Here is a 16,780-nt window from a genome sequence, read left to right as displayed (position 1 = left end):
AGTCCTTTCTTATCACTAGCCACTGGTATCAAACCAGAGTCCAGGGCAATTCACTAAACCAATGGGACTTTTGCATCACTTCAACTTTTCTTCATGATTTGTCAAGGAAGCAAGGCTATACTACAACATAGGCTTTGAAAATTTACTTGAGGAGAGTTTCCTCTGAGAAAAGCGTTCGATCTTTAACTGAAAGCTATGCTGTATAGTTAGCTACTTATTTCAAATTATTAATGCCCATTTTCTCCCACGTATTTATCTGCTATTTTAAGCCATGTGGTCTCGCTGATTGCTTCAGCCTGTGTGGAGTGCAGTTTAAACTGATATCATCTATTTTTTTAATATTTTCAAATCATTTTGATATTGCTGAAGATAATATAACTTAAGGGTTGAAAACCCAGCATGAGATCTCCCGGAGAATTAATGGATACACGAGTGGTTTATTAGCTGCAAGTTGCTCGATGTTCAAGTCATTCTGTACTCAGGATCGTACTGAGGAAATACGAGTTCTAAAAATGATTAAAGAAAAGCTAACGTAATGGCCGTAAGGATGTGATTGATTAGTTGAAATTTGTGATTCAATTATTATAATCAGTAAGAACCCACCATCTTTCTTAATCAACAAGTTTAATTAAATTATAGATGTTTTTTCCCCAGAGGGAAAGTCTATCATTCTATAAAAACGATATATAATGAATAAAAAACATAGGCAGCACTAGTGGGTGTACCAAATAAATAAAACAACCCATCTCCTGGAATCTTGGGATCATTAATCTGTTTCATATTTCAGCATTTTGGAACCGATTTCGCTGCTGTGGGTTGGATAGATTTTGATTTTTTTATTTAAAATTAGTTTTAAATATTTTATTATTATTTTAATATACTGATATAAAAAATAATTATAAAAAAATTAAAAAAATATTATTTTAATAATCTCAGAATAAAAAAAATATTTTAATAAGAAGACAAACCAGACCAACCAGTAATGTACCTAAATTGACTTACTGAAGCCAACCCAGCAGGCAGCAGATTTTCACTTAGATATTCAGAACTAGGTTTTTGTTTTTTTGACGAAGTTGTAAGAGCCCAGTAGACTTTGAGATAGATATACACAGTGACAAATATCCCTCTGGAATTCCCTGTTCCTTCCCGTCCATTACCGCTATGATTAATGTGTTGTATTCTACATGCCATGGTTGCCGGAAGTGAGGATGCATGTGATCCTCCACCTGTTACGCACTGGAAAATTGGGTACCAAGAGATCGAATGCAGCCATGCTAAGCTGGTAGCAAATATGGGCACCGACTATGAGGAGGCGTTCTAGAATGTTTGACCGAACGCGGCACCATACTCCTTCGATTGTGGGCTCGGTGCTGTACGTGAGTTTATAAACGGGTTACATTTTCCAATGATTTTGTTTGTTCACAAGCGCGCACACACATATATATAAAATTTATTAATAAAAATTTATTTATATTTTATTTTTAATTAAATATTTAATTAATGAGTTTAGAATAAATATAAAATTTATAAAATAAAAATATTATACAAATAAAATTAAAAAATTATTATAATCATTAGATTTTTATTACATCAAATTATTTTTAACTCTGGTCAAATTTTAGATTTGTTCTTCATTAGTTTGAGTTCTTCAATAAAACCATTGGAGGTTTATATAATTGTTAATTTTAAGATTTATAAAATTAATCAAGATATATACATAAAGTAACCCAAACATCTCTGTTAATCTAAAAAAGATATCATTTTTGAATAATTATATTAATGCTATATTAAAACTAAGTATTAATTAAAATTGTTAAAATTTGCACACTTTATTCCTCTTCAATTATATTTTTTAAAATTGATTTATTATATTTTTACGAGCTAGGTTGAATATGTAATTTTTTTTGTCTTTTTTACTATATTGACGTGTATTTAAATATTTTGGTATTAAATTGACAGTCAATCTTATAAAATACATCATTTATACCTTTAAAACTTTATTTATAACAATAAAAAAAATTAATTAAAAAAACCCTCAAGATTAAAAACTTTTTTATGCCCGAATATTATTAAAGGTAGAAATCACCTTATTAAGTTACTAACTAAATATATAAACACTTTAAATAAGAACTTTCTCTTCTTTTTTTTTTGCAACCTTCTCTTTCATCTTTAAACTTTTAATGATTAAAATGTAACAATGACAAAGTTTAAGAATAAAATATAATAACATAACAGAACATAGACTGAAAAAAAAAATTATAGAGATTGAATGGAACTTTACCGCGTGAGTTATTGAATAGGACATTAATTCCTACTTTATGTCAATTTGATCCATAATTTGTCAATTTAATTTTTTTTTTTTAAGACTGAAGTTTTACAGGTGTATATGATGTTTTTTTTTTATTAATGCTTTTGGATGAAAAGGTGGTTAAAATTTTAGTTTTTTTATCCAATATGCTGGATTCTTATTTTTCGGTCATGGAGAGTCAAGTTTGATGGCTTTAAAATTGAACCTGCAATGACACGTTGTCTGGACAAGTAGACAACATGTTAGTGCCTTTTTTAATAAAAATAAAAATAAAAATAGACAGACAACGTGCGGCCAACTTTGATTTATAAATTTTTTTTGCATCAGGTGCAAAAGCGAAGGTCCAGGATGCCTAGCTTATCACTTATTTATTTTATTTTTATTTATTCATTTTACTGTATAATAAAATATTTTTAATTAGGATTGTTATATTAAAATTTATAACTTGACCAATTATGCCTTGCTTTTCAAATGAAATTTGGTATTCTTCGGATAATAGTGTCAATTAATTTATAAATTTCTTATATGAATATAAAATGTATATGCATTTTTTTAATTAATTATTTTTATTTTTTTTTATATTGTTGAGTCAAATTATCATGTCATAATTTTTAGGTTTCTTGTTTTTCAATTGATATTTAATTTTCATATATCACTAAGTTTTTATTTAAAAAAATATTACAATGAAAAAAATGTTTTCAATAGGAAAAACACTTGATTAACGAACGGGGGTTTTCACCAAAGAAATATTCTTTTCATTGATTTAAATCATTTGAATTTTGCAAATACATTTTTTGTATAAATTCAGTCATTTTAATTATGAAAAATATTCACTCTGAGTATTGTATAATTAAATAAAAATAGGTTTCAAAATCATCATCCCAATACAGAGCCCCGTGCACACCTAGTTAATTAAGCTTTCTTTTACATTTTTGAAAAACAAAAAAATATTCTTACCGGATGCATTTCCTAAAAATTCATTTGATAAGTGGTGTGAGACCCAGTAATCAAGCACTGGTTAAAAAACGCATAGTAGTTTATACAAACAAATATATCATCCATCACCGAGATATGAACAGCATTTACTGATATGAGAAGAACGCAAGGGAAGAGAAAGGAGACGCGGTTTTTTACTTTTGGTTTCGCCTTCTTCTCTCTCTATCTTCTACGCACTGCGACTGATCCCATAGATAAACAACAGCAAGCAAAACAAAGCAAAAACATTTATTTATGTATGGTTATATGGCGGATGCCACAGCAGCTAAAATGTATATTATTGTGTTTTTATTTCTATTTTGGTATATTTTATGAAGCAGATTACTACTAGTGGATAAATCGGAAAGAAGGAAGCTAGATCCATTGGCTCAGCTCTTTCCCTACCAACAATCCCTTCCTTTCATTGCAGTATCATTTTTTTTCTTACAGTCAAATAGTTTCTTCCAAGAAAAGGCACTAGAAATGGGTGGCCCTCGACTTTCTCAGAATGCATGTTCCATGGGAGAATTCCTAAATCAGCGTCTTGCTAAATCAATTCACAACCAAAGCTGCAGCCGGTTTTTGTCCTTTTCTTTCCTGTTGGGCTTTCACTGTGGTTCCTGTTATAGAAGCTATAGTTTGTGTTCGCTAATGGAAAGCCCAATAAAATTTGTCCACTGAATTGTGTTAAAATGACGGGAGCAAAACCTTGATGTTTCTGGTTCAAGCATGCGGCACCTGTGACCTGCATGAGTTGCTTCTTATCAATCAAGTATCAACATTCACTTCTGATATTCTATCTTTTGATTGTATTCGCACGTTCTCATAACTAATAACATTATCTCCAAGGAAAGACGCTATTTTCACATAGAGAAAAACCATTTGTATTTTAATATATTTGATGTTCAAATAATGTCATCATTTCTTAGCATTGACTGAACTACTCATATGTAATTAATGGCAGAGCAGTATTGTACATCCAGTGCCTGTATTTTTTCTACATAAATTTGACTAATTGTCTTTGGTTCTCTAGATATGACATACGGTGGATGCAGTCGAGGAGGACAGAAATACAGGTTTTATCGATAAAGCTACTTAATTGTTATGATATTATGCTTTCATTATCTTCTCATACCAAGACAATATGGCCATGTGAACAGCACTGTTATGGCCATAGTTTCAGAGGCACGATGTATTATTAAGCTTGGCAGCAGGGTGCGCATAGTGAAGATAGCGATCTAGGCTGGGAAGCCAGCTGAAGTTGCAAGGGACATTGGAGCTTTGCTCGAAAGCTGCCATGACGTAGCAATTAGTTTTGTCAGGAGGGAAGCTGATGATTGTTGTGGATCTTCTGGCTTCAAAATCTTATGGATTGCAAATGGATCAGAGTAATCCGTTACCTTTTCTTCCCTCTGTTTCATCCTCTTATTTCCATTAAAGCGCTACTCTGTTAGCAAATAAAATCACAAAAAATATGAAAAAAAATCAATCAAATAAATAAGAGCGAGATTCGAGCCCAAATCAAATTGATGAAACAGAGGAAAGAAAAGGTAACGGATGACTCTGATCCATTTGCAATTCATACAAATCCATAAAATCTTGAAGCCATAAGATTCGTGCCCAAATCAAATAAATTGATGCAAACCCAAAGAATCCAATCAATTAAATCAACGCCTAGGATAAGAACTGACTGGTTGTTGATTGCTGACTTTAACCCCGGCTATACGGTGATGTCGCTGTGATGGTGCTCAATTTTTTAGTTTGAACTGCACAACGATGTATAGCATTATGGCCTCAAAATATAGAGCCATTTCTTCTATTTTTTGTTTCTTTTTGCCCTCTCTTCACGTATCCTCAACTCCATAATCTCATCAATATCAGAAGCACGCAAATCTCGCCTATCGACTTTCTTCTCCTCTGAGCCTTTACTTTTCTGCTTCTTAGCTGACCATGATCATGCGGTTGCTTTGGTGGGAGGACCTTCACATGACCCGACGCCCCTAATCCCATCCCTTTACGATAGCCCATATTTGCCACCATCTTTTAAGCTCTGCCCCGTGTATGATTTTCCATTCCCTCCTGTGCAAACAACTTTGCTCGTCTGGAGTGGTTAGATGGGTAGCTTGTAGTCAGTAGTTCTGTAGCTTTTAGCGGGACCCTATACAGATGGTTCCTGCGTTCCTGCTGATCAGTTTATAAACAATATAAATTAATATGATAATAATATTTGAAAGTTAGATTTATGAACATCATACCATATTTATATAAAATTTATTTAGAAATAATTATAAAAAATGCATGAGTTTATATAATATATAAAATTTATTGAATAATAATTAAAAAATGCAAGGCTGTTCTTATTAAAAATTCTATAATAAAACAATTTTTTTAAAAAACTTAATCTACATAAAATTCTTATATACCTCTCTAGAAACTAAACAAATTCAATATCATTTATAAATAAGCACAATTTAATTAAAATATAAATCAAAAATTTATTTAAAAAATACATATAAATAATGCATTATTTTTAAAAAAAACTAAAAAATAATTAAAAAAACATATAAAGTAACAAAGTCAGGCATTTATGGGTCTGTTATATCAGACACTTGGATCCGACAAACATGACTAATCTATACTAGTTTAGGTATGGAAAGCATACCAAACCCATCTTGGTTGGATCTAACTAGCATAACAAACCTAAGTTTGTTAAACCTTGCAACCTATAATATTTTAAAATAGCATGTTAAAAAAAAAGCAGGACTGTCTAATTAATTTTAAATGCAAAATTCATTCATGTTCTCTTGAATTTAGTAAAATTCAAAAAAATAATTAAAATAAACAATCCAATAAAAAAGTATTTATACCAGCATAGAATGAAAAGAAACAATAAAGAAACCATCATTATCTCATGCAAAATAAATAAAAATCCTATCCAACTACACTAGACTAACATTCTCTCAAGAACAATCATGTAACTGGATACATTACCAGTAAAGCTTATATTTGACTACAAGCCCCTCCATATAAAACAAATCATGAGAATGACAGTCATGATTGTCAAATTTGCTAGTTAACTTGTAAAATCATATAATTTTATGAGTTAATATAGATATATCATGTGAAATTAAATAAAAAAAAACTAAAAAACCATCAAACTCAGTTAAAATTGATAATTTGGTAAGCTCAAGTTTAACAAAATTAACAAAAATTATTGACATTTCTGATTCTTTCGCCTTCGCCTTTTCTAAAAACAGCCCTTCCAAATTAATTAAGTTATTTTATGATTTACTTGAAAAATAAAAAAATATATAATTAAATTATGACTTTACCTTTCTGTCCAATGCTATAGAATTTAGGAAATATAGATAACTTGCATGCTTTTGTTTTCCATGAGGTAGAAAAAAAAGTTAAATCAAAGTGATTTTTATTAAAAAAAAAGTGGGGGTGGTGGGAGGTGGAGAAGGGAGGAGAATTGAAGCTGAAGCAATTGCTAAAGAGTGCTGTTTTTGTGAGATATGAGGGTTCAGTGGGAATGACAACCAAGCAATGAGCAAAAACCATGGAAATTGAGTTGTTAGTCATGATAAAGAGAGTACAAGAGATGAGCTTGAAAATTTAAGAAGAGAAGGAAAACGAAGACCGATGATGATGATGATTTGAGAAAGAGAGCAAGAGAGATTGTGATTGCATGGATAGCACGTGCGAAACAGTCATTTATCATGTCACTTTTTCTTTCTTTTTTTTTTAAAGAATTTAAAATTATTTAAAAAATAAAAAATCAATTTTTTTTCAAATACAAAAATAAATAAACTTGTCAAACTCATGTCAAGTTAATTTTTTTATAACATTAAAAAAAAATATATGTAACATCAATAATTTCAAATATGTAAAAAAATCTAAAACTAAGGTAATTGGAATGTACCATTTATATTGTTAGAAAAACAATCAAAATAGCAAATTAAAAAACAACATAAAATAAATATTTTGTATTTATATTTAATATAATTAAAAAAATACTTATAAAAAACTAAGTTCAACAAAAATAAAAAAATAAATATAACACCACATGGATGAATTTTTAGGATCAAATAATATTAGTATTGGTATTAATAATAGTACTAATATTTAAAATATTAGTGTTGATATTAGCAATGACAATAATAATTTTCTTGATGGATGAATTATAAGGAACAATGAAAGCAATAACATAAGTTTTAATCTACATGACCCACCAAAATATTGTTTGTTTTAAGTTTGTTAATTGTTAATTAATAAAAAATTTATTTAAATTATATATAAATTTTTATTTGAACCATATATTTTTATGTATCCGAATAATCTATTTTTTTTATGATTTTACAATTCAAGTTTATTTTTTATTTTTCATCTCATATTAAAAATATATTTTCAACCATCTTGATAATATCAAATACCCACTAACAATAAATAACTCAACAACTTACAGCACATAACCTGTACCTCCGAAAAATAAAAAGCAAAATACAAACAATTCATAACTTGCTATGATTTCTCCTCCACAAACACCACCCCAACTCACAACAAAAACACTCATACTCTAATGTACATGATCGAGCTTTTTTAGTTTTTTCTTCTTCTGTAATTGTAATGTAATGATCTGAAATATTGGAGAAATCCCATAAAAGATTATCAATCATAGGACAATTGCCTGAATTTATGTGTATTTTTAATCCCTTTCCTCATGTTCCCACGGTTGTGCTGGTACAACAAGCTGTAAAGTTTATAATGACAAAGAATATAGGTATGCTTCTGGGTTATTAGGTCGGTGTTCTCTTGCAAATGAATGAGATGGGCGTTTGAATTCTATTGATGGGAAAAGGATGAGTGTAATATTTAATATAAAAGCATTTTTGTTATTAAATGAAATATATAAGTAATCTTGTAATAATTATATATTAAGATATTAAGTGTTAACACATTAATTTTTCAAAATTCAATAGAATAAAATATAAATGCCGGGTAATTTTTCTATTTTAAAAACAGGTTCGATGGTTATGACGTCTGTCTAACACATTGAAGGTTCAAACGACAAGTCAATTCTACAACTTCCACCGACACATCATTCAGCGTTGAAACCGCCAGAAACATCTCCTGACCCCATGCCACCCCCCATCCCCGCGCCAATTCCCAAACTCTCTCTCTCTCACCATCAAATCACAACCAATCATCATTCACCTCCACATCATTTCCTCTGTTCGCATTGGTCCATTTCTTCCACGTCACCATTCCATAAATCTTCGGACACTAATCTAGAACCTTCATCCTTTATAAGCCCCACAATAATAATAAAGAAATTCACAACCAAATCAATTTTCGCTCCAGAAGCATCAACTTACCAATTCTATTGATCTCCGCTCTGCTCTTAACCTCCACCGGTTCCGATATCAATGGCAATCCAATCATCATGCCGCTACCTAACCCTAATTTCCCTCGTATTCACAACTCTGTCCTTTACCGCAGCTCTGTTCTCCGCACCGGACATCAATTCCCCTCCCCATCCAAAAGCAATCTCCGTAAGTAGTTAACTTCACAAACTGCAAAATTCTTTAACTGCACCTTCCCATGTCTTTATTCTAATGACAATTTTTTATTTTTGCTGCTGTAGGATTTGAAGGAAGCGATTGTGAAGGGCTTAGGGTTTCAAGCGGATGATTTCAAGATATCTGGTTTTGATTTGAGAGACGCACTCGTGGGCCATTCGGTGGCTTATGAATTTGATGTGGAAGTTGATAATAAGGTGTTTCCGTTCAAGTTATTGGAGGATGTGAACCGGTGGGAGTTTGTTGATTTACCTATTTTTAGAGTTGAAGACCCGATTAGACCCGGTGATGAAAACGGGTTGGTGGAGCAGAAAAAGGATGTCAATGGATCACCTGTTTTAGCTCCGTTTCAGCTTGCTGGACCCATGGAGATATGGATTCAGGATGCCAAAGATATGCGCCTTTCATTGCCGGTATGTGATTTAATCGATTTCGATTTTATTCTAGTTCATTCGGGCTATTTTCGACAGATAGAATTTGTTAGTTTTTATTTATTTATTTTTAAAGGAGTTTATGAAGGGCCTGTTTTAGTTTAGGCATGTTTTTGTTACAATGATTTTGGGTCTTTCTATTTGCCCGATATTTTTACCCCGAGTTTTCCATAAGAAATTGTTTTGAATTTCAGTAGAGAAGCTGAAAAAAATAATTGCCTTTGTCTGCAGCACGATGTTGATGCTGGTGTTTTGAAAAAAGTAATTTTAGCTGATGGCGCTGTGGTTACGGTGAAGGGTGCGAGATCAGTTAGTCTGCGTCACCCTGTTGATCTTCCATTGCCTCTAAATCGAACTCAATCTGGTTTTGCTTCTGGTCTTCTTGCCTTAGCTGAACAGCTACGTCGTGCTACTCGCTCTGAAGAAGCTCCCCCCCTCTCCCTGCGCATTGTTGGGCCCACGTCACTCACGTCTCCTTCCTCATCATCACAATCTTCCAATAACAGGCTCAAGCTGAAGCGCCTTGCTCCTGGACTTGTGGAACTATCCTCGCCTGCAAAATCCCAACCTGTTGATTCCCTCCCCGCTGTTGATTTGGAACGTGCTACAACTGTCCTGACTCCCAAACATTTCACTACAATGTGGCCATTTGTTTCTGTGAACGGCTCGAACTCAAATTTGGTTGGTTTCGAGAAATTGCTTGCCTCAGTTTTGGGGTCCAAGGCTAATAAGAAAGGTTCCTTAAAGTTGTTGAAGGCAGATGTGTCAGCTCAGACATTTGTTAAGATAGGTTTTGGTGTTGAGAAGTTGTTGAAAGAAGGAGATGGGCTTGATTTGGAGGCTGTTCCTTGGTGGAGGACGAAGCCTGAGAGTGTGAGGATGCATTTTGAGGTATTGGCTAAGGTCGATGGCCAGAAGGTTGTTCCAGAGAGAGTGGTGCAGGTTAATCCTGTGATTATAGAGGACACCGTGGCTCCTCATCTGCTTACAGGAAATGTGAGCATGTCCAGAACTCCTGTTGTTCACCCTCCTTCCAATCCTTTCACCACTTAAACCATTGGCCGGGGACTTAATTTTGGCAAATTTGCTGGAGAAACTGTAAATTTCCCCCCCTTTCCAGTTATACACAATGAGATAGTAGGGAGATGTAAACGAAGATCTGAAGAGGTCCTTATTGTTTGTTCTACGAGTGATAATATGAGAGCCTTCATCTTGTGGTGTTACTTGTTAATCATGTGTTGTTATCAACCTTTTCCCGGTAGTGTAAGCCACACCCCTGGAACTCTTTCGGGAGCTGTGGTCTTGCACGTTACACATAATTTTTATTCATGATTATTTCCAAATTCCATTAGCTCCCTGGAAATATCGGTTGTAAAATTAATTGAAAGTGCTGGTGATATAACAGCTCAACAGAGAACAGGCTGATCAAGATTTAGCCTGCAAAATCCATTGCAACGGGGGCATTATCAAGATGGCGTCCACTAAAATAGACATTATTCCACATCTATGGAATGCAGATGAAGGTTCCACGTGGGGAAACAAGGCTACTTGTTTGTAACTCGTAAGCCAGCGATAGAAGGGTGTCGTCCTCTGGAGTCTGGGAATTTCATTGATCAATTGACTTCGTCCTTGGGTGGGGAGAATGACGTGTTTCTACAGGTAAAGATCGATTTAGGATTTCAAAAATACTGAAAATTATACTTGATACTCCGATGATATTACATCAGTTCAAGCCATAAAAGATGATCGAGAATTACAATCTCTTGGTGAGTTTCAAATTGGCAAATATCAAACTGGTCTGGATACAAGAAACTACTCGATAACTTTACATAATTTGCTTCACTTCGATTGAAACTACTTCCTGATGAAGGAAATCCCCTTTTGAATGCTTTCCGCCAGCTCCTTTTTCGCCTTTTGCAATCCCACCCTGTTAAATATAATTACAAGATCAATTTTTTTTGTTTATTTCTTTCTACCAACAAAGGAAAGTCAGTCGAGTAATTAAATGTTTCTTCATACCTCTCATATTCGTTTAGGGGGCCAAGTTGATAGACTTCCTCAGCTCCTCTACGGCCAAGCCGTACCTTGGTCGCGAAGAATGGAAGTTCTGTCACCTATTATAATCAATGTGCTTGTTATTAAAAGGTTAAAATAGAAAGTTTAAGGCTCTGACATAAGGAAGGATTTCAAAAGAATACCTCAGAAGCTACAAATGCACATTCCACAACACCAGCATCTCCCCTCAAGCCACGGAGGCAGGCATCTGCAAATTTCACAGCTGCATATGCCTGCACAATTATGTAACCTTGTCTTCATTTTGGTCATTCATTTTTGCAATCAAAGTTGGAGAATGAACAAAAAGAAGGAATAGATTGGCTAACCATTGACAATGTTGCAGAGCCAGCCCCAGCTTTTGCCTGCCAATAAAAAAAAACATTGTTTAATGTAGTTTAACCGATCTACTAAATCCAAATGGAAAGGAAGCGGCAACTAGTAGAAGCAAGTTTGAGGAGCTCATATGCTGGGAACCATCAACTTAAGAACAATTGCACTAAGAATTCATGTAGTAGCAGCGTGGCACTTTCCATCGAAGCTCAATCAGGATTTAGCAAACATCATAACAAAAACACTTGGTGCTATACAAGCAACCAAAACTCTACAATAACAGGTGAAAATGAATTTCTGAACTACAATTACAGCAAAAACAATTCAAATAGTGTGGAACCGTGAGATTGAGCTCCATCTAAGAAAGTACTGTAAAATGTTTAAGGGTTAACAGAAGAACTAAATGGTAAAGTTTGGAAGCTTCGGACTTTATGATCAACAAAGATGCCGCAGATGAAATTCGTAAAACTTTTCTTCAATAAAAATATCGATTTTTGCCAGTCTAATCGAAGATACCTCCATCCTTATCCATGTCCACTTGGAATTTTATGTTCGATTTACAATAACAAGCTGTTATAGCGCATGCTAATCAATATCAGACCACTGAAAAATTACCAGAGAGGTGGTAACATATTGTATGTTAAACACTGGTTGGTTCTCTCTCTCTCTGCCCAAGCAGATGACACTCAACAGAACACTTGGAACTTGGAAGGGTCTAATTACATCCAGTGTTGAAACCCAACGTGCTCCAAAAAAATAAAAATAAAAATATTACCTGAACAACCTCTGTTCCACCATCTTGAATTCGTTTTGTCAGGTATTCAGTTTCTTCAGGGGTGAAAGAGGAAGGGGGCTTAGCCTGCAAATAGTGCATCAAGTCATTGCATTAAAAGCATTCACTTCATAACGTGCCAGATTTTTAACATTAAAATTTTCTCAAAAGAATCTACACTACCTGCGATAGAAGGGGCAAAATTGTAACTCCAGCATGGCCTCCAACGACTGGAACATCAACTTCCCTAGGATCAAGTCCCAGAACTTCTGCCTGCAAAGAAATCAGGGAACGGAATGTAGAAAGCTCATAAAAGTAAAAAAAAAAAACAAACAAACATAAAAGGTTCATTTGGTGTTTCAGTAAGAAATATTCTAATTGGTCTGGCAGATTTTAGCTACCTTAAATGTCAGTGCGTAAGCAATTTACAAGGGCAGAAAATTATTAGCTAGTCCATTTCGCTGATGACATACCACGAAAGTGTTTGCTCTCACAACATCAAGCATTGTAACTCCTAGAAGTCGCTTTGGATCATAAGTTCCAGCTTTCTTAAAAACCTCTGCTGCAATTGGAACTGTAGAATTAACTGGATTGCTGATCAAGTTGACAATCGCATTGGGGCAGCACTTTGCTACTCCCTCGCAGAGAGTTCTGACGATCCCAGCATTGATGTTGAAAAGATCATCTCTAGTCATTCCAGGCTTCCTTGGCACACCAGCAGGTATGATCACAAGGTCCATCCCTGTAAGAGCACTCTCAAGCTGTGGCTGCCCTAGGAAACCCCGAACCTAGAAAACCAAATAGTATAACATAGCTATCAAATGCTTTCAAGACTACATGACAAGGTTTGAAATCATGAATAAAACTTCTGTTACTTGGATGAATGATTCTTACCCTTTGGATTACATTAGAAACAGTTAAAAAATGCCAGTTATAAAAACATAAAACAAGTCATAATTTGCTCCTAACCAAGAACATTACAATTCCAAGATAAAAGGATTACATTCCATTACAGTCAGACATGACCACATATATTTAAGATATTAAAAAGAAAAACATAGCCAATGATGGACTAATAAATTACCACAGCACCGGTATCCATGTGACTAATATCAGCAGTGACCCCGGGAGCATTCACAACATCATAGAGGTGAAGAACTGAGACCAAAGGATTCATCTTCATTAGCATTGCAAGAGGTTGCCCAATCCCTCCAGCAGCACCCAAGACAGCCACTTTGAACCCAGGCGCTCCTCCTTTTGCTCTGCAATCGGTTCTCTTCAAAACACAGCTTTCCTCCATCTATTGAAACATTACACACAGATCTTTTTCAAGAAAAAGTCCCAACTTACTTGAAAATCACGTAGCAGGGTATGCACATATATCAACGGCAAAACAAGTCAAAAGATAAAGCAAAACGAAGACCTGTGAATTTGGAGGTTGGAGATGAGCTGATAACCTTGCAATCCTTTGGTTAGCCACCGACTCCATAGCTAGGTGCTTTGCAAAACTGGCAGGTGAGAAAATTGTTTTGGTATCGCTGTACTTGCACGCCTATATGAAGCAAAGAAGGGGTGGAGTGGATTTATTACTCAAGAAAATATTTTTTGGAGATAAATGGCAAATATAATTTTTGTGGAAACAAGTTTTCGAGCCCTTATCTCATCTGAATCTCTCAAAATGTACGTGGCTATAATATTCTTCGCAAATTATGTTTCTTTTTCCCCCTCAAACATTTGTTTGGTTTCTCCTCAATTTTGATAGAGCAATAATGATCTCATGGCATTCCAAGAGCTCGCATTTAGTTAATATTATATATTAAAAATAAAATGTATTAAAAAAGTTAAAGATTCAATTTAATATAATCAATCAATAATATAATATTTTTAATTTTTTTTTATAATTTTAGAAAGTATTTTTTATTTAAAATAAAAAAAATAAAAAAATAAGGTTAAATTTTTTTTGATTGTTAAATATTTTTTTTGATTAAATTTTTTAATGATAAATAAATACATAAAAATTTAAAAACTATTTATAGATGCTATATCTTAACATTACTCTCAACAACTACAAAACTATACAATATGTAGACAATCTAAGGTAATAAATACACTAATTCTATCTTACCCTAGTAGAATCCACACCAAACAAGAAAAATCATGATATAATTCAATTTTTTTAATAATTTTAAGTGATTTTATCATTTAGTTAATTTATATCAAAAATTAAATTATAGGTTTTGATTAAATAACCAAGTTATCTTGATTTTTTTTTAACAAAACAAAATAACATTATTTTCATTAAAAAATAGTTAATGGAGTACAACCTAAAGCAGACCAATTAAGTTACTCTAGATCCCTTTAGGTTCTCTCCTTTTCACTTTTTGTTTTTTTTTTTAATTTGGTCCAGTTCCGACCTAGGTTAATTTATGGGGCCGGGCCGGGCCGAGTTTTGAGAACTGAGGTAATGATTCCATTAATTTGTTTTTACTCGCCAAGAGAAATCGTTTCCAAACTGCCTGGATTAAAAGCCCAGTTATAAACCCTCCAACCCAAGCCCTATCTCACTCTACTCCGTTAATTGGGCTATTCTAGCCCAAACAGTCAAGGCAAGGAGCCTGACAAACAAGGCCCGACACAGTTCGGTGGTACTGTCCTTTCATTTCTAGGTCGGTCCCACTACCCTAGCAAGGTTGGCAGGCCCAGGCCCAGACGATAGGGTTCGGTTTGACGGTTTGACTACGGGCACATTGCTTTTCTCAAGTTCATTGAATCATCTGAATGGTCCAAAATATCAAATCCAAAGTTAGGCCTCAGTCTTTGACCGCAAGGCACTCCCTCGCCTCTCTCTCGCATTGATTTCTCGTGGTCACCATGCAACTTGTTAGTAGTTTATTAGACCGCAGGCAGGCTGGCCTTCTCCAGAATTTCTCTATCAGATAGACTTCAGATTTCCGGTCACGGAAAGGCAGAGCGGAAGGAAATCACCCCTCCATGATCTGTAATGCTGTTGAGGAACAAATACACCCTGCATACAATAACTTTATTTATTAAATATCACTGATCAGGCAATTATTTGTCAATGAGTGCTTTTACTTTCTATATATCATCATGCTCTGCTTTGAAGTTTGAACTTTGCAAAAGACAATATGGTTTCTTAATATGAATGATTGCATCGAAGGTCGCATCCTCGATTCGGTAGGTGGTTCATGGATATCGAAGTAATTTCTATTTAAAAAATGGTTTCTATAAAACATAAATTATTGAAAGAAATATAATTTTTTGATATTTCACAATACTATATGAAAAGGATTTGAAAAATAATTTTTAGTTTTTTTTATCGTAAAAAATAACCTATAAATATTATTTTTAAGTTTACTAAGAAAAAGAAAATCAAATTTGATAAATAAAAAAATTAAAATTAAAATTAAAAAACAAAAAAATGAAATTTCTATCTTTTATTTTAAAAAAGGTTTGGAAAGTGTTTTTTAGAGAAACTAAAATAAAAATAGTTTTTTTTAATCCAAAACGTGTTTTTTATTTACTGGTTTTTAAGGTTATTTGAGAAGTGGAGAAAATACTTTTTTGGAAAATATATTTAAGAAAATATTATATATTTGGTTAGGAAATGACAGATATGCTTAAAATATACGTATGGCCTTTCTCGAATCTAAATTAATCGATTCATAAGATAGAAAAGTGCTTGGTTTGGTGTTGGTTGTCTCATTCTACTGTATTTTTATCATCTCTTCACCGTTCTTCCACTAAAAAAATATTTGCAACGAGGAGGGCCAGAAATCCGTCTACCTACTACAGATGATCTTGTTCGTTGTTGTATCTGCTGCATGCTCAACGATCTTTTAGATTTATCAGCAACCCTTGGACTTTATTGTGATTAAAATCTCATATCATAAAGTTGGCCTTTGTATCTCTTTTTTTTTTGTGTTTTTCTCTCTGTATATATCATTGAAGGTGTATTGTCTATATAGATATTCTTTTTCCTTGGAATTATGGGAAAGAAATGAACGAAGAACCTTAGTGGGCACTGGAAAAACAAAAAAAAAAAAAGACAGATAAACATGATATGCTGTCTTATTTATTTTTTTCAGTGACAATTATTGTTATTAAAGAGAAATTTTGGTGTTGGCTGGCTTTGTAGCTCAAAACTTTTGAGTTTTTTTAGTTTTGAATTAATTTTTATATATTTTTTATTGTTTTGAAAGACTAATAATGAAAATAATTTTTTAAAAAACAAAAAAATATTGTTTTATTATATTTTTATACTTCCAATTTCCAAACATACCCGAAGTAACAACTGGATGTCATTCAA

General features: G+C 33.3%; 2 protein-coding genes across 2 annotated transcripts; one reads left to right on the top strand and one right to left on the bottom strand.

The window, feature by feature from the left end:
* Positions 1–8,603: 8,603 nt before the first annotated feature.
* TIN1 (tunicamycin induced protein) lies at positions 8,604–10,550 on the top strand. Its single transcript, XM_011004492.1, has 3 exons — positions 8,604–8,838; positions 8,931–9,278; positions 9,528–10,550. The coding sequence occupies exons 1-3, from the start codon at positions 8,713–8,715 to the stop codon at positions 10,347–10,349; spliced, it is 1,296 nt and encodes a 431-aa protein (XP_011002794.1). The 5' UTR covers positions 8,604–8,712; the 3' UTR covers positions 10,350–10,550.
* A 421-nt stretch (positions 10,551–10,971) lies between these two features.
* On the bottom strand, positions 10,972–14,209 carry LOC105109696 (malate dehydrogenase, glyoxysomal). The gene is made up of 9 exons (XM_011004482.1): positions 13,877–14,209; positions 13,538–13,753; positions 12,927–13,241; positions 12,637–12,726; positions 12,457–12,540; positions 11,678–11,713; positions 11,495–11,584; positions 11,316–11,410; positions 10,972–11,223 (listed from the first exon to the last, which is right to left on the bottom strand). Exons 1-9 carry the CDS (start codon positions 13,940–13,942, stop codon positions 11,151–11,153), a joined length of 1,065 nt encoding a protein of 354 aa, XP_011002784.1. The 5' UTR covers positions 13,943–14,209; the 3' UTR covers positions 10,972–11,150.
* Between the last annotated feature and the right edge of the window lie 2,571 nt (positions 14,210–16,780).

Source organism: Populus euphratica, unplaced genomic scaffold, assembly GCF_000495115.2.
Source record: "Populus euphratica unplaced genomic scaffold, PopEup_1.0 scaffold3.1, whole genome shotgun sequence".
Classification (NCBI taxonomy): domain Eukaryota; kingdom Viridiplantae; phylum Streptophyta; class Magnoliopsida; order Malpighiales; family Salicaceae; genus Populus; species Populus euphratica.
This window is presented reverse-complemented; position numbering and strand designations above follow the sequence as displayed.